At 41.7% G+C, this 27239-nt stretch overlaps 1 protein-coding gene across 5 annotated transcripts in view; it reads left to right on the forward strand.

Moving 5' to 3' along the window:
- MAST4 (microtubule associated serine/threonine kinase family member 4) overlaps positions 1 to 27239 on the forward strand; it is a 1720607-nt gene that overhangs the window by 1675658 nt on the left and 17710 nt on the right. For all 5 annotated transcript variants that reach the window (XM_069222961.1, XM_069222970.1, XM_069222979.1 and 2 more), the window contains one exon: positions 11122 to 11351. In XM_069222961.1, coding sequence (XP_069079062.1) covers positions 11122 to 11351 — 230 coding nt within the window. The remainder of the gene's footprint in view (positions 1 to 11121; positions 11352 to 27239) is intronic.

A 27239-nucleotide genomic window follows, 5' to 3' on the forward strand; every position in this document is an offset into this window, starting at 1 on the left:
TGACTGCATGCAAACAAAATGATGTAATTACATTCTAATGTATCTGCTTTGCATATGAAATTCAGTGCATGTGGTTGTTCACAGGAGTAGCTCAAATAAAACTAAAGTACAATTGAACACAACAATGGATGCTTTTCATGCAAGGCAATCGGAATGTCCATATTCAGGCACATTCTGAGTGGTATGTAAATCCACAATGGACACTATACCATAAAGGGACATTCCAGGAAATTGGAAAACTATCATCAACCAATGTAGGCAAAAATATCAACTCCCTGGAGGATACCCCAAAACATAGAGGAATCATGCCCAAGTGGGCTAAAGGGAAAAGGGAATAGTCAACTTCAAGGCCTTGATCAACGTTATTGCAATATCTGTGGTTATTCTTAATTGGGAACAACATCCTGGTGACTCAGGTATCTAGTAACCATGCTTTAACAAAAAGCAAAAATGTTATCTGTGTAGTGTTCCATCACACACCTCCCCATGTAGGTGAAGAAAAGGGGAGGGGATTCCCCGTCCGACTACTGCATTGTAACAGTATACCCGCTTCCTATCCTCCTGCAATAGAGTAATAAAATTGCACATTCAAACCATATGGTCTTGTATATCACAAATTACAAAATGAAGAAAGAGAGCATGTACATGACAACTTTATTGTTAGTCATCTCATAGCTGTACACTTAGGGGGTCATTTTGACCTTGGCGGACGGCGGAGGCTGTCCGCCAAGGTACCGCCGCTGAATGACCGCACCGCGGTCAAAAGACCGCGGCGGCCATTCAGACATTTCCTCTGGGCCGGCGGGCGCTCTCCAAAAGAGCGCCCGCCGGCCCAGAGGAAATGCCCCTGCAACGAGGACGCCGGCTCAGAATTGAGCCGGCGTAGTTGCAGGGGTGCGACGGGTGCAGTTGCACCCGTCGCGTATTTCAGTGTCTGCTTAGCAGACACTGAAATACTTTGCGGGGCCCTCTTAAGGGGGCCCCTGCAGTGCCCATGCCATGGGCATGGGCACTGCAGGGGCCCCCAGGGGCCCCGCGGCACCCCCTACCGCCATCCTGTTCCTGGCGGGAGACCCGCCAGGAACAGGATGGCGGTAGGGGGTGTCAGAATCCCCATGGCTGCGGAGCGCGCTCCGCAGCCAGGGAGGATTCTGTAGGGCAGTGGTAAACCGGCGGGAGACCGCCGGTTTACCCTTTCTGACCGCGGCTGAACCGCCGCGGTCAGAATGCCCTCGGGAGCACCGCCAGCCTGTTGGCGGTGCTCCTGTGGTCGGTGACCCTGGCGGTCACCGGCCGCCAGGGTCAGAATGACCCCCTTAGTTCTTCATTGGAGTTAAGCCCTGCTGATCCTTTCATGTCTAGATCAGTTATGTATTTGGGCTCTCTTTTCGTCAACAATAGCGTTCTGTTACCTCCCCTGATCGTGCAGATTATTGGTTCAATGGCAAAGAAGGATAACTTAGAATGGTCACTGTAGTATACCTCCCTAAATTGTCTGGCCACTAGGTAATGAGGGTCACAGTCATAAATGGCCCTGAGATGTTCTAGATTTTTTTTTTACAGCATGTGTTATGCTACTGACATATCTAAGTTTACAGGGACATTCCAGTATGTACACTACAAACTGTAAACTACAATTCAGGAATTGTGTTATGACTTTGTTCATGCCGCCATGTGGAGTTATATATTATTTCTTGCAGCTGCTATTTGTCATTGCTTTGCAATGTCCACATGGGAAGAATCCCTTAAGGCTTTGTTCTTTGACTCTGTTGGCAATTGTGATGTTGCCATGTACCAGCTTATCCCTTAATGAGTGTCCCTTATGGTACATTATACCGGGCCTGTCATTGATTATATGTCCATAAACTTTTTGTTCATTTATGCAGGTCTCTTCATTGTTACAGTTCCTTCTTGCTATCAGTAGTTCCCCCTACAGGCTACTCTATTTGAGGGTGTTGGGGTGACCACTGAGGGCATTGGAGTAAACTGTTGCCAACTGTGGATTCCCTGAATAGGATAGTCTTAATTTTATTCCCCTTGATCTCAAACTTGACATCTAGAAATTCAACACTCATATTGCTCAAAGTGTGGGTGAAGGTAAGGTTGTAGCTATTAATATTTAGTTTTCTAGCATTTTGTTTTCTGACAAAATCTTCTGCACGCCCGTCAAACCTTTCCAAATGATAAATAAATCATCTATATACCTTAACCACATCACTGCCTGTTTCTATATCCTTAGCACTTGTATCCTCTTTGAACAGTTGTTCCTCCTGCCAACCCAGTTTCACAAAGCTGGGAGTGAAGCAACTGCACATTACAGTCCCAAGTAGTTGCCCATATAAGGTGCCATTGAGATATATAAATATATATTTATATATGGGTGTGTATATATGTGTATATGTTTGTGTATATATGTATTTATTAATTTTTCACATTCTGTATATATTTTAATATCAAATTTAATTTCAAATAACTTAAAATACATTATTTTTAATTATTTTATTTTTAAAATGTAATCAAATGTTGATGCACACTTGTAGTTAATAATTATTTAATTTTATGAAATACCCATTCTTGTGCTCTTCAAATACACTTTACTACCTCTAAACTCTACCCCATTCCTGAACCCTAAATGCTCCTATTTACCCCATACACAACCTCATCCCTGAGCCCTAAAAACTCATTACTGCTCCTATACACTACCCATTACTAATCCATAAAAAGTCTTTACTACTCCTTATGCATTAACCAGCTTATAGCCCTAAAAACCCATAGCTGCTTCTTTAACCCATATTATTTCTATTTTTTCATTATTTGCTTAATATCGAATTATTATTTGCATTAAATGGCTTAAAATTAAATTATATTAATTACTCAAATTTAAATATTAGTGTCTAAATTTTAAAATGTGTTTTTAAAATAAATTGTTGCATTTAATTAGCTAATATTAATTTTACGTAAAAAATAATTACACTGACTCAGCTATTAAACCGCACCCATCAGCTTTCAGAATAAGAGTGCAACCCCTTGTTTGTTGCAGCAGCGGAGCCCGAAAACCTATATTAGGACCAAAAAATAAACATACTGAAATCACCTAATTGATTTGTGCGGGTGTGCGTCTCTTGTCATAGAATCCCTTTTGGATTGTGTGTTATAACCCACAACTCTAATCTCCTTTTCGCTTGTTATAAAGCCCATTAGCATTATGTGACAAACTCCTCAGAGTTTACCAAATGTCATAACCTATCTAGAAATTACGCTACTATCCATTGCTGAGTCACATAATACTGTCCAACATTTTGTCAGTGTTTTGACATAGTTGTGTTCTTCTGTTAAGTTCTTTGTGTGTGTCGCACTGTGGCTGTGTTGGCTTTACCCTCTGGAATTTAATTGCATTACCCACTCGTGCTCCATTACCGTTCCTTATCAACCCAACCCTGGGATCCCCCACCACTTTGATATTGCGGACCCCTGTCATCCGAGGGTCCCCCAGCAAGAAGCTTTTAATTTAGCGCCATGTTGTGTACTACTTGGCAAAAACTCTTGTAAAGCATACTAGCTTTTTAGTTTTATCTACATTGCTAGTAACTGTTGAAAACCTTAATTTTCTGAGAATATACTAAAGACGTACACGTTATCTTAGCTTTTGAAGAGAAAAAAGAAAAGCAAAAAAAGTATTTTACAATTGCCGCCTTTGAAAAGAATGACAGTTTTTATTTATAGAAAATGTTTTATAAAAATTTGGCTTGCTGAAAATTGGGCCGCAAACTCCGGGAAAAGAGGTTTAAACTCCCTTCTTCATGTAGCAGTTTCAAATGTCATGTCAGAAAATAGATCTTGATGGCCTGTTCAAAAATGTGTTATTTCATGGAAAACTCTGCACAATTAGCTGTTCATTGTGTGGCGAAAATGCAGACTTTCTGGTGTAGGAAAGTACCATCTTGCCTGGCATGTTACCCCAATTTTTCACTGTATATATGTTGTTTTAGTTGTATGTGTCACTGGGACCCTGTTCACCAGGGCCCCAGTGCTCATAAGTGTGCCTGAATGTGTTACCTGGGTAGTGACTAACTCTCTCACTGAGGCTCTGCTAATCAGAACCTCAGTGGTTATGCTCTCTCATTTCTTTCAAAATTGTCACTAACAGGCTAGTGACCAATTTTACCAATTTACATTGGCTTACTGGAACACCCTTATAATTCCCTAGTATATGGTACTGAGGTACCCAGGGTATTGGGGTTCCAGGAGATCCCTATGGGCTGCAGCATTTCTTTTGCCACCCATAGGGAGCTCTGACAATTCTTACACAGGCCTGCCACTGCAGCCTGGGTGAAATAACGTCCACGTTATTTCACAGCCATTTTACACTGCACTTAAGTAACTTATAAGTCACCTATATGTCTAACCTTTACCTGGTAAAGGTTGGGTGCTAAGTTACTTAGTGTGAGGGCACCCTGGCACTAGCCAAGGTGCCCCCACATTGTTCAGGGCCAATTCCCCGGACTTTGTGAGTGCGGGGACACCATTACACGCGTGCACTACATATAGGTCACTACCTATATGTAGCTTCACAATGGTAACTCCGAATATGGCCATGTAATATGTCTATGGTCATGGAATTGCCCCCTCTATACCATCCTGGCATAGTTGGCACAATCCCATGATCCCAGTGGTCTGTAGCACAGACCCTGGTACTGCCAAACTGCCTTTCCCGGGGTTTCACTGCAGCTGCTGCTGCTGCCAACCCCTCAGACAAGCATCTGCCCTCCTGGGGTCCAGCCAGGCCTGGCCCAGGATGGCAGAACAAAGGACTTCCTCTGAAGGAGGGTGTTACACCCTCTCCCTTTGGAAAATGGTGTGAAGGCAGGGGAGGAGTAGCCTCCCCCAGCCTCTGGAAATGCTTTCATGGGCACATTTGGTGCCCATTTCTGCATAAGCCAGTCTACACCGGTTCAGGGACCCCTTAGCCCTGCTCTGGCGCGAAACTGGACAAAGGAAAGGGGAGTGACCACTCCCCTGACCTGTACCTCCCCTGGGAGGTGCCCAGAGCTCCTCCAGTGTGCTCCAGACCTCTGCCATCTTGGAAACAGAGGTGCTGCTGGCACACTGGACTGCTCTGAGTGGCCAGTGCCACCAGGTGACGTCAGAGACTCCTTGTGATAGGCTCCTTCAAGTGTTGCTAGCCTATCCTCTCTCCTAGGTAGCCAAACCCTCTTTTCTGGCTATTTAGGGTCTCTGTCTCTTGGGATTCCTTAGATAACGAATGCAAGAGCTCATCCGAGTTCCTCTGCATCTCTCTCTTCACCTTCTGCCAAGGAATCGACTGCTGACCGCGCTGGAAGCCTGCAAAACTGCAACATAGTAGCAAAGACGACTACTGCAACTCTGTAACGCTGATCCTGCCGCCTTCTCGACTGTTTTCCTGGTGGTGCATGCTGTGGGGGTAGTCTGCCTCCTCTCTGCACCAGAAGCTCCGAAGAAATCTCCCGTGGGTCGACGGAATCGTTCCCCTGCAACCGCAGGCACCAAAAAGCTGCATTACCGGTCCCTTGGGTCTCCTCTCAGCACGACGAGCGAGGTCCCTCGAATCCAGCAACTCTGTCCAAGTGACTCCCACAGTCCAGTGACTCTTCAGTCCAAGTTTGGTGGAGGTAAGTCCTTGCCCCACCTCGCTAGACTGCATTGCTGGGAACCGCGACTTTTGCAGCTACTCCGGCCCCTGTGCACTTCCGGCGGAAATCCTTTGTGCACAGCCAAGCCTGGGTCCACGGCACTCTAACCTGCATTGCACGACTTTCTAAGTTGGTCTCCGGCGACGTGGGACTCCTTTGTGCGACTTCGGGTGAGCACCGTTTCACGCATCCTCGTAGTGCCTGTTTCTGGCACTTCTCCGGGTGCTACCTGCTGCTAAGAGGGCTCTTTGTCTTGCTCGACGTCCCCTCTACCTCCTGGTCCAATTTGCGACCTCCTGGGCCACAGCAGCGTCCAAAAACGCTAACCGCACGATTTGCAGCTAGCAAGGTTTGTTGGCATTCTTTCGGCGGGAAAACACTTCTGCACGACTCTACAAGGCGAGAGGGATCCGTCCTCCAAAGGGGAAGTCTCTAGCCCTTTGCGTTCCTGCAGAAACCGCAGCTTCTTCTGTCCAGTAGAAGCTTCTTTGCACCCGCAGCTGGCATTTCCTGGGCATCTGCCCATCTCCGACTTGCTTGTGACTTTTGGACTTGGTCCCCTTGTTCCACAGGTACCCCAGATTGGAAATCCAGCGTTGTTGCATTGTTGGTTTGTGTCTTTCCTGCCTTATTCCCCTATCACAACTTCTTTGTCCTTTGGGGAACTTTAGTGCACTTTGCACTCACTTTTCAGGGTCTTGGGGTGGGCTATTTTTCTAACCCTCACTATTTTCTAATAGTCCCAGCGACCCTCTACAAGGTCACATAGGTTTGGGGTCCATTCGTGGTTCGCATTCCACTTTTGGAGTATATGGTTTGTGTTGCCCCTAACCCTATGTGTCCCCATTGCATCCTATTGTAACTATACATTGTTTGCACTGTTTTCTAAGACTATACTGCATATTTCTGGTATTGTGTATATATATCTTGTGTATATGTCCTATCCTCTCACTGAGGGTACACTCTGAGATACTTTGGCATATTGTCAAAAAAATAAAGTACCTTTATTTTTAGTATAACTGTGTATTGTGTTTTCTTATGATATTGTGTATATGACACTAAGTGGTACTGTAGGAGCTTCACTCGTCTCCTAGTTCAGCCTAAGCTGCTCTGCTAAGCTACCATTATCTATCAGCCTATGCTGCTAGACACCCTATACACTAATAAGGGATAACTGGGCCTGGTGCAAGGTGCAAGTACCCTTAGGTACTCACTACAAGCCAGTCCAGCCTCCTACATCTGGCTAGACCCATTGTGACTCTAATAGGAAACCACTATCACTCATATGAAAGTTAGTTTGTTTTATTCCCTATTAGTTACAATTCTAATAAAAAAACTTATATTCAACTCCAACCATGATTAGCACACCTTTATTAGCAACATGAGCAATGATTTTTCGAGATTTTACTTAATATGCATCCAACGTTAAATGAAGCATAGCAATTCATGAACATTGAATAATTCAGCAATATGAGTCAGTCAGTCTTAGTCCAATTCACCATTAGTCACCCTTGTCAGCCTACCTATCTCAAATTAGCATCAGCATGTGGGTCTTCATGCGAAAACAATTTTGTCAAAAATCATTAATTTGGAAAAATCTAACTAGAAGAGAAAAACATTTTAAACAGCGCAGTTGGTACCTAGAAAGAAAAAGCATTCATTAGTCAATCAAGTTATAGCTACCTATCCAAGATAGATCAGCAACGAGTCAGTCTTCGTCTCCAGGTCATCAGTCATCAGCAAGGCTCAGGCTCATGGAAAGCAAGCCCAAATTTCAGCACTTCGGACAGCGTCTCCTGACGTCATCAACTTTCGCCTCTCCGTTCTGATTTCTCCCCTCATGTCATGACTTTTTATTAGGGTCTCTCAGTCCGTCCCACAATTTTCCCATTGGTCAACCTTATCAGGGGTTGTGACTCTAACCTATAGTTTTTGTTTACCACTTGTCTACGTTATTTTGAGAGTCAAGTTCCATTAACATGATTGGTCCTCTTGTCAATGAGTACATCATCCGGTTCCTTAGGTAACAAAATTGTTGCCCCCAGCTCTTTAGTCTGTACCTCCTTTTTTCAAGTCCTGGGAAAGTACATTTAGCCTACTCTACACATAATTGTTTCAATTTGTTCTGATTGTCTCCTGTCCGCTGATGAGTTTGCAGATTTTTCTAGCAGTGTTTCATGGTGAACTCTGTACAGTTCAAGGTCTTTTTTTCCCGTTCCAGTCTGCAGCAGTTCATCGCGTCTTCACGTCTAAGCAGGCAAGGCCCAGCGCTGACTAGGCCTGTGGGATAGCTAACTTAAGAATATGAAGCACCATAACATAAATTTATATCCTTCATTGTAACATATTAATACATAATATTAAACTTTCACATTTAGTACTGCTAACACAGATGGTGCCTACTCCCCGTGGACACATTTTGCACATTACACGTTATTTTCAATTACTGTTAATCAAATGTCAAATTTTCTCATTAGTAAATATATGCAAATCATTAGCATATTCTCATATTAGCATATCAGCTGCAACAGTACCTAAAATGAAGCTTGCATAGTACTGCAACACCTGAGTCCTGTAATGATGGCCACATCTATTTTTCTTCTACATTGCGGTCATCAATCATATTGTTTGCATGGTACCGAAATGTCAACCGGATTGAAAGCTTCCAAAGCTAGCCAGAACCGTGATTTTTTTAAATTATGTGTATCGCTGAGGGTACCCTATGGTCCAGACACCTTTCCAGACAATTTCTCCAAAACGTTTGACCTGATTTACGTCAGTTAAATCTGATGACATTTCTGTATAATGGGGGGCATAGTGTTCTTAGGAATTAAAATGCTAATTCTATGTTATGCCCCCCCTTGCCTTTCTTGGCCATGAAGGGACCAAAGTAGATGAACTTTTTTGAAAAGTGTGTTGCAGATGTGTCGAACGACGCCAAAGTTATTAGCTTGAAATTACTTTCTTATAGAAAGTTTGGCCTAGCTATAGCTACGCTGGGGATATAAGTGCCAGTGTTGTAGCGGTCTTATGTTGCTCTGTCTGTTCATCATTCTATCTTTGGGCCAACTTAGTTGCCTCTGTCTGGACTTCTTGTGGGAGGAGTGCAAATGGCATTCTTGATAGGCAGACATGCTGTTGGATGTTATAATCTCTTAGCTGCCTTTATCCTCAATAAGCATTTTCTCCTTTAGCTTGTGGTTTATTTTCTTTTCTGTGCCTGTTCTGTATGGCAGTATTAGGCAAGAAAGGCAGTCTGGGGTATATTTGTCCATCCTACAGCCCTGTGTACGCATCTCTTAAGCAAGACTCAGCTGGTGAGATTGTATTTTTAATGTAGTAAAGTACTGTTTGTTTCATAGCAGCTACCTACACGGATAGTTATTAGAGATTGATATTTTCAAATCCCTTCCTCTTACTCAAAGAAACTGTTCCATCCCTACACACTGCCTTCCCTTAACATACGCCAAGAGTACCAGCCCTCGTTTGTATTCGAATGACAAGCAATGCCATTAGACGTTTGATTGCTATGCAGTCACATCTCAGGCTATCCAATCTCATGGGCTTTTTTTTGCATTGGCTTGCCAGAGAAATATTTGTACAATGTTATTGGACTAGACTTCCTCACACTACTCTTGGTGCTTAGCAGGAGCCATTTACAGATTAGCCTAGAACTGTGTGAAGGTACATTGTGTAGGTTTTGCCCATTGTTAGCCTGAACGGGAATTTGGTTTTGTTTTCTACTTCTTAATCATGAGCTAATTTGATCATATGAAGTGGTCATCTTCTGGTGTCCGCTATGATAAATTTGTGTTGATAGCATATAACTTCAGGATTATGTTGCAAAGTAAATGTATTTCTCTCGAGTTAAGAAACATAAAAGTTAAAATTAAGTATAAGAACGACGTGATGTGTCAGCTGTATCTGATGGGAAACGTGAATAATATAATTCATAGTAAAGTACTCCCTTAACCTTACAACGTATCACTTGCACTGATATTCGACTGCGTTTTAGGATTGTCACAAAGCCTTCCTATTTGAATTGATTTAAGAGATTTCTTTCCAAATGTGTTTATCTTTGAATGATTATTGTTTGCATTTAGATTGTGTAAGAAAGTGTATATTGGCAGTACTTAATTGAAACAACCAGACAGTGTTATTCAAGTAATAAATGAATCAATCATTGTGCTTTATTTAGCACTAAATAACATATGACATTTTTCACCAAATGTTTTTTCTAAACTCTTATCTATCTATCTATCGATCTATCTAGCCATCCATCTAGGTGTCTGTATGTTTATATAATGTTTAGGTGTTCTAAACAAATGGATGCCTACGTGACAGATTGATAAATACAAGAAAGAAGAATACATACAATAGTGTACTTACCTCAACCTCTACCCACCACAAACATATTTATTTTTCTTATTCTCTGACCAATTCTCAGATGATTATTTTCCGCTGATAATCTAGCACACATGAAGATAAATCAAGCACTGTATTCTGTTAGAGCAATATAAAAAATTAGTTGACTCCAAAATGTTAATAAAGAAACTAAGGCTATTGTGTGTTTGTGGTGCTTTTTAAAATGTTTCAGGCATGTATAACGTGTCATGTTCTATGCCTTCTCATAAGCCATTATAGTGGATAGATGTCCAGATATGCATATGCTCAGAGTTTCAGCAGAATCACTCGATTTACCCAAAAGTCACAATTGAGCCCTCGCTGATAAAGCCACAACCGAACGCTAGAAATAACTAGAGAAGCAAGCAAACCACTTAATGAAGCATAGAGGATTTGCATACAGGTCTCGTTTGAGTACACCAAACCATGCTGTAGTAAATTCAAGTTGAATGTTTCAATATTGTAATTGATGAGGCAGGACTTTTCACGGTTCTGTTGTATTTAATTCGAGATGGTGTATGAAAGCACTGTGAAATTCTGGGGTTCAGAAAAGACGGTATGATTTCACTAGCCTGACATTCGGTGATGTGTGCAGTTTACAGCCTTCCCTTTATTAATTTATTTTGCATATACTATCTTTCCCTGTTAGTGTCTCTTTCTTTGTGGATATATTCCTATTGTCTATTATGGACTTTATAGATACGAAAGACGAAAGTGTAGATCACTATAAAACATTACATATTTTTCATGCTACACAACAACTTCTAAGGGCACTATAGGCTTCAGTACAGTCTAGAGTACTCTGCAATCCCATAATACACAAAAGCCCCTGCACCTAATGAAAAACGTTTTCTTTCTTCACAGACTATTTTCAAAATTGTAATAAATATTCTCCAATTACACATGCATTGAAATGTAAAGTTATGTCCCTCGTGACCCATGACCTTTCACTTGCTGCATTGTACTCAAATTTCATCGTTAGGGCTTTTAAAAACAATGATAATTTCTTCATGATAACCTGTCTCTTTTTGTGCATTTCTTTCAGATATGTTTGGTACATCTCCACTCGGAAGTCCAATATCACCTCATTCCCTCTCTTCAGATCCTTCATCCTCCAGAGATTCATCCCCAAGTCGAGAATCTTCTATTGCATGTGTGAGCCCACAGCAACCAATCACCATTCATAGTTCAGGAAAATCATTTGGGTTTACCATGCAGGCAATCAGAGTCTATGTTGGTGACACTGATGTTTACACAGTTCATCACATTGTCCAGGTAAGGTCACTCCTCTGTTTTCCTTTCGTTATAGAGATATTTGACTTTATTTATTATGACTTTGCATTTTGAGCACCAGCCAAATATCTTTTTACATCTTTGCAGTAGAAAATATGTAAACTCTTATGTTTTTGTGTAACATAAAACTACTGCATTGTACTATTAAATATTTCAACAACAGCATTGCATTAAACTTCTCGATTAATATATTGATTTTCCTGTTTTGTGATTGAAGCACACAAATTTCAGCTTCCTAAAAAAATCATACTCCAGATTCAAGTTTGAAACTCAGTGACAATACATTTCTCTTTGGAAACGTTATGTCTACAAGAAGGCCAAAAGCTGGAAATGTTTAAATTCGTAGTAGAAACATATGAGGCAGTAATATGTGTCTGTGTAATTTTAATGCTAGTAACCTTTTTTGTCTTGATATTTCATGGTGAGTTTTGCTGAAAAAATGTAAGGCAGAGGAATTTCAACCAGGTCAGACTTGGAACAATCAGGAATGCGTCTGATATGTCTGAAATTGTAGTGTTAAGGTGCTTCAGGACGTTTTAAAAGATCTCTTACATTAGCCTCTAAATATTGTTGGTGATTCATGGTATTACATTTTCAATGTAGACTACATAGATGGTAGTTTTAAATTATTGGGTATAATTTGTCTGTTTGAAAAAGAGCAACAATGAAGTGAGCCACCTCAACTACATATGTTAAGTTACAATATTTATACAGCACAAGAATACCCCATATAGTCTCGTGGTGTTAAATACTGAGAATTGTTGAGCAGAAAAAGACATACTACAGCCCTGCTGAGATCCACCATAGATGGCTTCTAATCCTTAACTCCTTAGCTGCTGCACCCCCCCCCCCCACTCTCCCCAGTGCTGAGCTCTTTTGGGCTACCCAGAGTTTTTGGGTTCCCCCTGGAGGAGACCAAGAAACTAGCCAAAATACAGCAAAAAGTTAGTTTTTTTCAGAAAAATGGGAAAAAGGGCTGCAGAAGAAAGCATATGTTTTTTCCCTGAAAATGGCATCAACAAAGGGCTAAAATCACCATCTTCCCTGCTTTCAGGAACCGGCAGACTTGAATCAGGAAACCACATTTTTCAACACAATTTTGGCAATTTACTGGGACATACCCCATTTTTACTATTTTTTGTGCTTTCAGCCTTCTTCCAGTTAGTGACAGAAATGGGTGTGAAACCAATGCTGGATCCTGGACAGCTAAACTTTTCTGAAAAGTAGACACAATTCTGAATTCAGCAGGGGGTCATTTATGTAGATCCTTCAAGGTTTTCCTACAGAAAGTAACAGCTAAAAGTAAAAAAAATATTTAAATTGAGGTGAAGAAAGAGCCATTTCTGTCCACGTTTTCTTCTGTAACTTTTTCCAGCTATGGCAGATTTTTGAAAGCAATATCATTACATCTGCTGGTCTCTTCTGGTTGCGGGGATATGTAGGGCTTGTAGGTTCATCACAATCCCTAGGTACCCAGAGCCAATAAATGAGCTGCACCTTGCAATGGGTTTTTATTGTATACCGGGTATACAGCAATTCTTTTGGTGAAATATAAAGAGTGAAAAATAGGTATCAAGGAAACATTTGTATTTCCAAAATGGGCACAGGATAATGTGTTGAGAAGCAGTGGTTATTTGCACATCTCTGAATTTTGGGGTCCCCATACCAGCATGTGAATTACAGGGCATTTCTCAAATAGACTTATTTTTTCACACTGTCTTACATTTGGAAGGAAAACATGTAGAGAAAGACAAAGGGCAATAACACTTGTTCTGCTATTCTGTGTTTCCCTAAGTCTCCTGATAAAAATGGTACCTCACTTGTGTGGGTAGGCCTATTGCCTGTGACAGGAAACACAATATGGACACATCACATTTTAACATTGTACTCTGATGTGTTTTTTGGAAAGTGCCTAGCTGTGGATTTTGGCCTCTAGCTCACCCGGCACCTAGGGAAACCTACCAAACCTGTGCATGTTTGAAAACTAGACACCCGGGAACCCAGAATGGGGGTAACTTGTGGCGCTTTCACCAGGTTCTGTTACCCAGAATCCTTTGCAAACCTCAAAATTTGGCAAAAATAAAACTTTTTCTTCACATTTTGGTGATAGAAAGTTCTGAAATCTGATAGGAGCCACAAATTTCCTTCCACCCAACACTCCCCCAAGTCTCCCGATAAAACTGCTACCTCACTTGTGTGGGTAGGCCTAGTGCCCGTGTCAGGAATAGATCACACAATGGTCATTGCTGATACTTACGTGAGGGCAACGGTTGACCCTGCGGTGATGCATTCCTGATGCAGGCACTAGGTACAGGCACTCAAGTGTGGTAGCGTTTTTATCAGGACAGGTCGGGAAACACTGGGTGGTAGGAATTTTGTGGATCCCAGCATATTCCTGTAGTTTGTGTGACAGAAATGCATAAAAAAATTGAGTTTTTATTCAACATCTCACCTTTGCAGGATAGTCTGGGAAAGAAAACTTTGGGGCATCCACACAAGTCACACTTCTGTGGACTCCCCCGGGTGTCTAGTTTCCAGAAATGTCTGGGTTTGGTAGATTTCCCTATATGGCCGCTGGGCCCAGGACCAAAAAAGCAGGTGCCTGCCTTACAAAACCAGGTTGTTTTGTGATAGATAATTTTGATGTCTCCACAATACGATTTGGGTGGTGGAATTTGGGGCTGAACTAAATTGGGGAGCTCCCAAGAGAGCACTCTCTCTTTGCTTGCTGCCACATGCACCTGCTCTCTGGGTTGGGCTAACCCGCTATTGTACCGCTGCACAGACTGTGCTGGCGAAGGGATAGCAGGACTGTCATCACCTCCTTCAGAATCACTGGAAAAGTAGTTATCTAATGGGACTCCTCCAACTGAAACATGACTCCCAGAGTCTGCGCCATTGTCATATCCCTCAGATGCTGTCTCTGCTCTCTCAGTCTCTGATCCTATGTCAGAGCTGTCCTCTATAACCCGAGTTAGGGCTTGAGCAGCAGTCATCCAACGAGATGCCATCTCTGCTACTGGCTAAACTGTTGCTCTAAAACATTAGCCTACGTAGACAGTCACAACATTTCTGGTGGGTGTATGTTTGATTCGTGCAACAGTAGAGGTCATCTTACCTTCGCTTCTTCCCTCAATCAGCACGTTCTCTCAAGACACTAAAAAAAAGACACACTATTACTTCACCTTGCCACATACCAATTGTCACAGTCTTTAGCGCCTCTAGCACCCAGTCCAACAATCATAATTGGTGCTCCCACTCCCATGACCTCCTCATCGGATTCCCACACTACCACCCAGCAAAAGTGCCATTCATCTCTCCATAGCCCCCCCTCGCACTTACATTTAATTTGTATTATAGTGCAGGTAATGGCTGGCTTTACTACTCTTTGCAGTAAGCATATAAACCTTCTGCACTACTTTGTCATCAAAACTGCCACTAAACAAAAGTCATATCCTTTTGTAGCAGAAACATAATCACAAGACTTAGTTGACTTTTTTATTGCCGCCTAAAAGCTACAGTTCGAACGCATCAGTTGAAGTATGTGCATTGCTTTACAGACACAAGCTGCAACTGCAAGAGAACTGGTGGTGAATATATATATATATATATATATATATATATATATATATATATATATATATTTTTCTCCAAATAGCCCCTATCAGGGCGTGCTTCATTAAGTCCGTGCTTGTGTCAGGGACGGGCCAGCCCTGTAGAAACTTCTCCACCAAATGACACAAAGTCAAACACCAGGTGGTGGTTGGGTTAATCATCTCTGTTGGAAGAATAAATTACAAACACAAGGATTCCTGTGTGTGCCGTGTTTGACTTTGTGTCATTTGGTGGAGAAACATATATATATATAAACTAGATCACTTTTATATGTGGGTGTGGTTTTCCTGGGGGCCAAGCGCAGCCCCCAGGGAAACCACACACGCATTAATAAAAGTGATCTCTCTCGATATATATATGTTCGATGGCATGTGTAGCTGCAGATACACATGCTGTGCATAGTCCTGCCATCTAGTGTTGGGCTCGGAGTGTTACACGTTGTTTTTCTTTGAAGAAGTGTTTTCGAGTCACGGGATCAAGTGACTCCTCCTCTTCGGCTCCATTGTGCATGGGCATCGACTCCATGTTAGATTGTTTTCTTTCCCCCATCGGGTTTGGACGGGTTTCTTTTCCCTCCGGTAGTTCCAGTCGGAAAAGTTCTAAAAACTCTCTAATTCGTCGGTATTGTTTCGTTTACGTATCATCGACACTTTGGTACCGTCGGATCCAACTTCTTTACGCACCCTTCGGGGCACCCGCGCCCAACTCTGGCCTGTTCGGGCCGACCACGTGCAAGCCTCATGGACCGGGCCCCATTTCGCTTCTGTCCTCGGTGCCACGCCAAGTGTTCATATACAGACCAACATCTCATCTGTAATCTCTGTCTCTCTCCAGACCATCAAGAGGATACTTGTGAGGCCTGCAGATCCTTCCGTTCGAAGAAGACTCTACGAGACAGAAGAGCACGAAGGTTGGAAATGGCATTGAAAAGCACCGAACGTCTCGACGAAGAGGAGATCATGACCACCGTAGTCTCCATCCGCGGGTCCGATTCCGAGCAGGAGTCTGAGGAGGACAAACCAGTCACGGCAGGACAGCATGTGAGTATGCCAGCCCCAGTCCAATCCAAGCCCAAACATAAGGCCTCGGGAACGCCACTGCCAGAAGGCCATGGCTCGACCCACAAAAAGACCTCCGGTGACCAAGCAACAACTTTGGCACCGAGAAAGGCCACGCCACCAAAGCCTTCAGACTCGAGCCGAAGCACTGGCTCTGAAACAGGCAAACACCGACCCTTCGAGTCGAAGCCTCGAAAATTGCTTTCGGAGCCGAGGCCAACATCCACTCCCAGGCTTTCGATCCCGAGAAAACCAGCTTCAGAGCCGAAAGGACCCAGTTACCCAGAGGAGCATGGACTTTCGAAACAACTTAAAGCCATAATTTTCTGAGGAACTCACACAGATGGAGGACATTGATGAAAGGCAGGCGAAAATTCACATTCATAAAGACACTGGTAAGATCATAACTGCACCTCCTCTGAAGCCTAAGAGGAAGCTGGCCTTTCAACAACAATTGAACACTAATCAGCCACCGGCTAAAGTGCCAAGACCTAAGCAAAGATCTCCAACTCCACAATTTTCACCTCCTCATTCTCTTCACCTGCTTGTTTCTCCACCTACTACTACTACACCTGCACAGTCTCCTGTACATTCTGTAGATTCACAACAGGACAATGTGGATCCGTGGGATCTCTATGATCCAGATCCCACTCCGGATAACAGCCCAGACTGCTATCCTTCCAAACCATCACCACCGGAAGATAGCACTGGATACACTCAAGTTCTGGCTAGGGCGGCATCGTGCCACAATGTTGCCATGCACACCGAGACCTTTGAGGATGATTTTCTTTTTAATACATTATCCTCCACACACACTATCTACCAGTCCCTTCCCATGCTTCCAGGCATGTTAAAGCACACACATCAAATATTTCAGGAGCCAGTCAAAGCCAGGATCATCACTCCCAGAGTGGAGAAAAAATATAAACCACCTCCCTCTGACCCGGCATTCATTACTCAACAACTGCCTCCTGATTCTGTAGTTGTAAGTGCAGCTAGGTGAAGGGCCAACTCTCAGTCATCTGGTGATGCACCACCACCCGACAAGGAAAGCAGGAAATTCGATGCTGCTGGCAAAAGAGTAGCATCGCAAGCAGCCAATCAATGTAGGATAGCCAACTCCCAAGCACTATTGGCTAGGTATAATAGGGCTCACTGGGACGAGATGAAAGATATCATCCAGCATCTCCCTAAAGACCATCAAAAAAGGGCACAGCAAATAGTTGAGGAAGGGCAGGCTATTACCAACAACCAAATTAGATCAGCCCTAGATTCAGCAGACACAGCAGCTAGGACAATCAATACTGCTGTTACTATTCGGAGATAGGCATGGCTTCGGTCGTCAGGGTTTAAGCCTGAAATTCAGCAGGCTGTCCTTAATATGCCATTCAATGAAAAACAGCTTTTTGGCCCTGAAGTTGATACGGCCATTGAAAAGATGAAAAAGGACTCGGACACCGCTAAAGCCATGGGTGCTCTGTATACCACGCAATACAGAGGTTCATTTCGAAAACCTCAATACAGGAGTGGTTTTAGAGCGCAAGCACCTAAGGCATCCACCTCACAATCCAAATCATCTTACCAGCCTCAATACCAATGAGGTGGGTTTAGAGGAAATTATAAAGGCCAATTCCCCAGAGGTAGGGGGAAATATCAGCCAACAAAACAAGCCTCACAGCCAAGACAGTGATTCTCTCCATCTCTTCACAAATCACACCTCACCTGTGGGAGGAAGACTGTAGACGTTCCACAACAATTGGATACCAATTACAACAGACAACTGGGTATTGTCTATTATCCATAATGGTTATTGCATAGAACTGGCACAAATTACCCCAGACATACCTCCAAAACCACACAAACTCTTCTCCCAACACATCTCGATGTTGCAAGAAGAAGTACAATCACTATTACTCAAACAATCCATAGAACGTGTACCTCAAAATCAGATAGGAACAGGGGTTTACTCCCTTTACTTCCTTATTCCCAAAAAAGATGGAACCTTGAGACCAATATTAGATCTCAGAACTTTCAATCTTTACATCCTATCAGAACACTTTCACATGGTAACACTACAAGATATAGTCCCACTGCTACAACAGCAAGATTTCATGGCAACATTAGGCCTCAAGGATGCGTATTTTCACATACCCATCCATCCAGCGCACAGAAAATACCTCAGGTTTGTATTGCAGGGAAAACATTACCAGTTCAAAGTGTTACCCTTCGGGATAACAACAGCTCCCAGAGTATTTACAAAATGACTCACTGTAGTTGCGGCCTACCTAAGAAGGCAACACATTCATGTCTTTCCATATCTGGACGATTGGCTAATAAAATCCAACCGTCATACACAGTGTCAAAACCATACACATTATGTAATACAAACCCTACACACTCTAGGGTTCTCTATAAACTACCAAAAATCTCACCTGCAACCTGCGCAAATTCAACAGTATTTAGGAGCCACACTAAATACGCAAACAGCACTTGCAGGCCCAAGTCCACAAAGGGTACAAACATTCCACAATGTATTAGCACAAATTCAGTCAAACCAACAGTACACAGTCAAATTTGTAATGAAACTGTTGGGCATGATGGCATCATGCATCGCCATTGTCCAAAATGCAAGATTAAACATGCGGCCCTTACAACAGTGCCTTGCAAAACAATGGTCGCAGGCACATGGTCAACTTCAAGATCCAGTGTTGATAGACCGCCAAACACGCATATCACTTCAGTGGTGGAATTCCACAAATCTAAACAAAGGACGGCCATTTTAAGACCCGGTGCCTCAGACCATACTTACAACAGATGCATCAATGATTGGGTGGGGAGCACACCTCAACAACCACAACATTCAAGGACAATGGGACACCAAACACAAACGACTTCACATAAATTACCTAGAATTGCTAGCCGTATTCCTAGCACTGAGAGCCTTTCAGCCTCTTCTCATTCACAAACACATTCTTATCAAAACAGACAACATGGCTACAATGTATTACCTAAACAAGCAAGGAGGGACCCACTCATCGCGACTGTCCCTTCCAGCACAAAAGATTTGGCATTGGACAATACACAAGAACATTCACCTGGTAGCACAATACATTCCAGGGATACACAACCAATTGGCAGACGTTCTCAGCCGAGATCATCAACAAACACATGAGTGGGAAATTCATCCCCAAGTGCTTCAGACATACTTTCATCACTGGGGAACACCAGACATAGACCTATTCGCCACCAGTGAAAATTCATGTCCGATTCAATACCTAACATGGAAAGTTGCATTCCTAGTTGCAATTACTTCATTAAGAAAAGTTAGTGTAATCCAAGCTTTCACTGTTCAAGAACCGTTCATACAAGTACACAAACAAAAAGTGGTACTTCGAACAAACCGAACATTTCTACCAAAGGTGATATCACCGTTTCATATCAAACAGTGGAACTCCCAGTCTTCTTCCCACAGCCAGACTCTGTAGCAGAAAGAGCGCTGCATACATTGGACATTAAAAGAGCTATAATGTATTACATTGATAGAACTAAATCATTTAGGAAAACCAAACCGTTATTTGTGGCATTCCAGAAACCACAAACTGGTAACCCTTTCTCAAAGCAAGGACTAGCTAGATGGATAGTAAAATGCATCCCAACATGTTACCTAAAAGCTAAAAGGCAGCTATTAGTAACACCAAAAGCACATTCCACCAGGAAAAAGGGGCAACAATGGCTTTTTTAGGAAATATACCAATGACAGAAATCTGTAAAGCAGCCACTTGGTCAATACACCATACATTTACCAAGCATTACTGTGTAGATGTGTTAGCAATACAACAGGCCAAAGTAGGACAGGCTGTACTAAGAACACTATTTCAAACAACTTCAACTCCTACAGGCTGACCACTGCTTATGGGAGGTAAAACTGCTTTGTAATCTATGCATAGCATGTGTATCTGCAGCTACACATGCCATCAAATGGAAAATATCACTTACCCAGTGTACAGCTGTTCGTGGCATGTGCCGCTGCAGATTCACATGCGCCCTCCCGCCTCCCCGGGAGCCTGTAGCGTTTAAGTTAAAACATTCATTTGCACATATGTATATATATCTTTATTCCATTTGCATGGACATCTCCTTGCTTTATACACTATCACTCCTACCTTACCCTCTGCGGGAAAACAATCTAACATGGAGTCGATGCCCATGCGCAATGGAGCTGAAGAGGAGGAGTCACTCGATCCCGTGACTCGAAAACACTTCTTCGGAGAAAAACAACTTGTAACACTCCGAGCCCAACACTAGATGGCAGGACTATGCATAGCATGTGAATCTGCAGCGGAACATGCCACGAACAGATGTACACTGGGTAAGTGACATTTTCCATATATATATATATATCTTTCCAGGGGGGGTGATTTCCCCCCCCAGGTGAATTCCCTGGTGTCTAGTGGGGTTTCCTGCGATTGAGGGCCAGGAAACCATTTCAGGAAGGCCTTTTTTGAAAGGGGAGAATCTCCATTTTCAAACAAGACCTTCCCGAACGTGGGGGATGCCGGTTTGGGCAAATTTTCCCCACCGCAGCAGGAAGCAGCCTTATGGCCGCTTCCTGCTCCACTGGGGAAACAGATAGTGAAGTCAGCGTGCCTCGTGGGGTGCTGACGTCACAAAGGGGTGGTTGGGGGCATGGAGAGAGACACTGAAGATCTTCTGTGTCTCCCGTTTTTTTTTTTAACTCCCTCCCTGGTGTCGGCCACTGGTTGTGACCTGCAGCAGGGAGGTAGTGCGGGCATCGGCCGATGGCTGCCGCCCGCACCCAAGGGGTTAGAGATCCATGTCTTTAAGACCTTCCTGAAGTAAAGTAGGGAAGGTGCCAACAGTTGCATGCCAGGGAACTCATTCCATGGGTTAACCACTGTAACAGAAAATGCTTGACCGCTGAATGGGTCAGTTTAGTCTTGAACAAATCCAGAATTGGGCCCCCAAGGAGCTTAGGCAATGTGATGGAACGTAGTTGGTTGATGCTTGTACTAAATAGTCGGTATCACTCGGGTGGACTGCTTTAAACACAAGACAGAGGGACTTAAAACCAATTATCTTTTCCACTGGGACCCGGTGCAAAAATCTCAAAGCCTCAGAGACAGAGGAAATCAATGGGAGTCCCAATGACAATTTATCTGCCACATTCTGTACCCTTTACTACTACTTCAAGAGACATGCATCTATTTATATAGAGGTGCAACAAGTTGCAGTGACATGCTTAACCTTGCCAGTGAAAGAAAGTTCTGGTTCTAGATATATTAAAAGATTTTGAACATCTTGGCTAGGGTTCGTGAGTTTGACTAAATACGGGGCCAGATATCTGGTGGCAGCAGGCTTCGAATGCAAGAGTTTTTATTCTGCAGCTCCTCTATTTTGCAAAAGTTGAATCTGAGTGAATTGCTCCCCAAACACTCAGACCACACCACCATGCACTTACGGAATAGTTCCAAAGGGCTGTCACCGACCCTGTCCAGTGTGATGATCGGCTGCGTATCATTAGCATATTTCACCAGTGGGTTATGTAAATGTTGAAGAACGTAGGGCTATAGAAGTGTAATTGTCATCATAATCACCCAAGGTATGACTGAAATAATAGGGGCTTTGTTCCCACGATTACAGAATGGCTATCAGAAATAAGAGGGGTGGTGCCTAATTTCTGCCTGAACATCAGTTTTTAAATGATTTCTCCAAATTAATTTATTTCTATACATCTTTGAAGCTTGACATTCAAATAATGTGGTTTATGGTAAAAAAACAGTCTACTTTCAAACTGTAATCGTGTTATTTAATTTACTATTCTGCTGAACTGCTGTTCATGGGATGGAAGGTTGGAAAGACATGTAACAAGATACTCTTCTTAAGGGTTCTTAATCAAGGCACACATGTATTGAGCGCAACTGTAATAACTGCTGGTAAATATATTTGAGATAGACAAACAATGTAATATTCCATATTTTAAATTTTTGCATGGTCATCTCCCCCATTTTAGTCATAATTCCCTCTGCCCTACAGCTTTTGATTTAAACAATACAAAAGAATAATAACTGCTCAGTCCCTCACCCCACAGCCACTGACGGATAAAAAGAACAGAACTATGGCAGCGCATTGAGTCAGCCTGGAAGTTTGATGTATTTTTCCTGGCAAGGGGGGTTCCTCATATTTGTGTTGATTTATCTTCCTTCTTTGGTCTACTACTTTGTGAACCAAGGCCATAAATGTATTGCCATACTTAAAACTGTCATGTGCCAATTTCAAGAAGAATAAGCATTTCTTCTATGTCACCTTTCGCGTTAAAAAGCAGGATGGGGATTCCTGCTAATGACATAAATCAATTCTTCCAAAAAACCTCTTCATGGAGCATTGGTACTCTCACCTTTCACCTAATATTTCTGTATCGTCATCTTCAGCTTGAATCATTTACTTCAGAATTGTGCCTGTCCCAAAAGTATTTACATAGTTTCCTCAGATGCACAGTTTTTCACCTAAAAAGAGGTTTTATCCAAATCACGTCTTGATGACTGACTTATTCACGCTGGTACTACTGAATACATTCAGAAGGTAAGAGTAATCATGCAGTTAGTTACACTTTTCACCCCACTGCCATTATTGTATAAATGTATTTTTTCTTTCCTCAAGGACTGTCACTGCTGTTAACGTGTCTGACCTTAATAAGTAAACATACAAGGGGACGCAAATAGGTCGATGAACCTTTTGACTCGCAATTAAGATGTTCTTACCATAGCTCCAGTTCATAATCAATAATCAATACACAACATCAGTAATCACCAACAATCAATAATAAATGAAGTCAGTAACTTTTTTTTGCATAAAATATATAGACCTTTCAGTCATGAATAACCACACCATTTAGTAAAAGTTAGAATATTTATTTCCCTAAATCAACAATACAAAGATCATGTAGATTAATCTCAAAATCAAATGAAACACATACAGAAACAATACTGTCTGTCCAAAGCGGTGGGAGAAATGTAATCTAATCAAAGCTTTAACTACAACACATTCTAACGTTACAGTGCAAATTAATAACAAAGCCAACTGAATCAAAGTAAATATATACACTCCAAATTCAGCAGAGAAATTCATCAAGCATTATTCCCTCTTAGCATAACTTCATTAGTGAGGATCCTTAACTAAAATCAGATTAGCATCAGCATGTTGGGCTTCATGCAAAACAATTTAGTAACTCAAATTTGGAAAAACATCTAACTCTGGCTCTATCAAAACAGTGCAGTTGGTACCTAGAAAGGAAAAGCAAATAAACATGATAGTCAACAGTCTAATTAATAATACCTATCCTCAATGTGGGTCAGCAAGCAGAGTCTATCTTCATCGTCAGGACATCAGTCGATCAGCAAGGCATCAGGATTCAGCATCAAAGTTCAGAAAATGCAAAGTCTTAAAGCATTAAAGTTAAGCACATCTCTTGTCAAGACGCACAAGAAATATTGACCTTTCGGCCAGCAAGAAAATGAGCAATGACGGTAATAGCAAAATGCAGAATGCTGGATTTTTCTCAGTGCAGTTTTGTTAAATCAAAACCACTAAAAGTACTTTCCAAATCCCTATTGGTCAGTTAATTGCATGTTCACACTTTGTCTAATAAAACTAAAATTCCACATTTATGAATTCTACCATTACGCCGTTCACATGTCGTTGATTAGTTGTCCTGCAATGTTCCCATCATCCGGCTTGTCGGGTAACAATATTGTTGCAACTTCTACTCCAGTCAGTATCTCCATTGTTCTCCTCCTGAGAAAGTTAGTTTCACACGTATTACACACAAAATGTTCCAATAACAAGAACAGCATCTCCTAGCAGTCGGTTCTCATGAGAAAGCTTCCGCAATGAGCACATTTAAACAATACAATAAAAATCAGAGTTTAACTCTCAAGGACAGCCATTTTTTAAACCTTAAGAAATACAGCTTTGGCATGAGGCCTGGCAAGCAGGCCAAGACACTCGCTAAGCTAAGGCCTATAATTAATAAAACTAGAGCATAATGCATAACCTTTAATATGACGTATTACTACATTAGGGAAACATATATTCAACTTTTCACAGCATTAGACTATTAAACATTGGCAGACATTCTTCAAATGCGTGCATTATTTTTCTAAGTTATTATATTTTCTACACAAACCCCTTATTCAGAATACATGAATGCTCATTAATAATTTTTATTAATATACCTGCGCTAGCACTGCCTCCTAACATATTACAGAACTGCTTTAACACAGTTTTGCTTTTCTTAGTAATTAGACTTCAAGTTCTGAGCGGCACGCTTTATGTAGAGCAGACCTCCTTGTTGCAGGTCCATTTCAGGACATGTCAGTTCATTTACTAAACTTCTGTGTTCCCAGCTCCCTTTATACACATTATATTCCTCTACTCAGAATTGCCAAATGCTTGCTAATTGACCATAAATAGGTTATTTGGCTGTAAGCCTTAATTTATATATTGCTGATTACTTAGTGGCCTATCTAACATTAGTTTTTAAAATGTATTTCTTAAAAACCATGTTAACTTTTCCACACTTTTAATGGAGACATGACGGCCACTGACAGTGTTCAGTTGTCCAACTAGAGGAAATTAATCGTTTTTAATGTGTAGGAGTTGTACTCCACGTTATCAGATTACCAACTGTCTTTCCACATCTTCAGGAATAACATGCTTTGACTGAAGTGGTCAGCTAACTTGCATGGACATATGTTAATCAGTGAGGTTTCATGACAGTCTCTAGCCTTGATTCATGAAAACAGTATTGCATCTACCAGGTCTCTTCACTGTTCATGTCGGTATGGCCTAACAAGTAGTGGTCTATGTTGAAAGCGAAATCCAAAGTTTGTAAAGAAGTTCCAAATGATTATGCGAACAGCTTAACTTTATTTTGCATAAAATATATAGCACTCCTTCATTTTTATTCCCTGCTTGTTGACAATGCATTCAAAGTAATGGTACCTTTCTGCTAGTGGCTCCCAGTACTTCTGCATGTTTTTTTTGTATATTCCCAGGTGCATTGTAAAAATTGCAAAGCATCATATCATACCATGCCACGCCATGCAAAAATGCTGCCAACACTGTTAATATCCTTGCACTCTGTGTATGACAGTGGACATGTTATTTGCTTTGATTGGTGCCTAGCCAACTATCTATTTCTGGCAGCGACTTATTCATTATATTTGGCTCTGATTTGTTGTAGGGTAATACTTTGTGTTTTTTTTTACCTCTACTGCTCTTGAAATATTTCCGTTAATACTGGCAGTCTGTTTGTGCTCTGACTTCTGTATGTCTTCACTCCAAGGCCCATTTTGCTTAAAAGTGCCGCCATATTTAAACCCACCCATTAAAAAACTCTTTGTGCAAATAAAGCCCTCGGTGGTATGGAGTCCCCCTTACAGTTTGAGTCATTATGGTGGTTACTGGCAGTCAGTCTGAACAAGCCTGCAACTCTGTGGTGGATGATGGACTTTATTTTACATTGATCATAATTTGACACCTCCAAAGAGCATTGATTAGGTAATAAGCATCCTACATCACATAATTGTATAGGGATTTCTCATTTTTCAGTATTTGGTATAAAATGAAGTAAATCTCACTGGGCTACCTGCTTTAAAGGGTAGTGTCCTTTGTCACTCAATGATTAATGAACTTGTTCAACTACGTTGTTCCGTTCTACCATCAGGCATAGTGCTTTTACAGACTACCATTACTCTGGTAATGCAGTAGGGAGCACTGAGCATGACTGCAGCATGTCTTTCCTTCCAAATGAGGAGTCGGAACAGAATCTGCCTTAATGGGGCTTGAGTTTTATTTCTATGCCCCTCTTAATTTTTTCCCTTTGTTTCCTAGGATGAGAAAGCATGCTTCACTGTTGAAATGCCAGGTAGTGCCTCACTATTTAGCTAAAAACACAAAGCCTTTTGATGCTATATATCATTTGTTGAACCTTTATTTATGGTGAGGCAAAAATAGTCTTTGTCTACACATTTAAATGATGATAAGGTTAGCAGATGGCTTCATTTGCATGGCGATTGGCCCCATCTTATATGGTGCTCATCTGTTGATTGTCGTCTGCAGCCTGGTTTAGGGTATCTTTTGGTAACTTAGAGATGTTGGCTATTGGAGGATATGCTTTCTCTTTATTCTTTGGGTTGATTTTAAACACATCCATTTTAATAGACAGAGTGGCTTCTTTTAGGTTTGGTGGCCTGCATAGCTGTCTGTTAAATCCTCCAAGAGTAGACAAGTGTTATAATGTACTAACATTCATACTGGATAGCTTGAACTCATTACTGTTACCCATCTATTCATGGGATTATTAATCTCCTCTCTCCAGCTGTTTTTGTTTTAGTCTGTGGCAATGTATAAGTTTTGTTACACTTAAGCATTAAGTGGCAGTTGAATTGTAGGCATACTTGAGGTATTCCTATTGGAGAAGGAGTTGCAGTGTTTTAACCCATCTAGTTTTCTGCAGAAGTAAGCTAGCACCAGTTCAATCATTCACTAGACTTCAGTGATTGGAGGAGACAGGCAGCTCAGTAATAAGTCAAATCACTTGACTCATGATTACAACAGTCACTTTATCAGCAAGATCTTTGGTAGATCTTGGATTTTATTTGGATTATTGAGGAGCTGCTAGCCTTGTGAATCACTGGTTCTTTAAAATAAGGCAAAAACTTAACCAATGATATCTTAACAGCACTCAAGCCAACATGTCTCCTTTTATTTTCCTCTTACTTTATGCCTTTTGAACCAAATGGGCCAGGGTTAGTATAAAGTGTGCGTATATGACTCAGAGTGTGTAACAACAAATGTAAGTAATGTGTTTATTCATCAACTCACAATGAAGGAGTTTGTCTGAAGTATTTAGTGTAATGGCTGTTACCCTCTGCTAATGGGTGGTCACACTGGATATTACAGTCCTCAGAAGAGTACTTACTCTGTAAACTGATCTTACAAAAACTAAGTTTGTAAATAAGACTGTTGGCATTGTGTAACTTTAATTGTGCAGCATATAGGCTACATGTAGATGTTTTGTGCCATATAGAGAAGTACATTTCATATTGAGTACAGTTGAGTAACAGGTATACTTGGTATTTGCAATGTTACACTTTTCCTATATTAATTGTTATAT

Source organism: Pleurodeles waltl, chromosome 1_1 (genome assembly GCF_031143425.1).
Source record: "Pleurodeles waltl isolate 20211129_DDA chromosome 1_1, aPleWal1.hap1.20221129, whole genome shotgun sequence".
Classification (NCBI taxonomy): Eukaryota; Metazoa; Chordata; class Amphibia; order Caudata; family Salamandridae; genus Pleurodeles; species Pleurodeles waltl.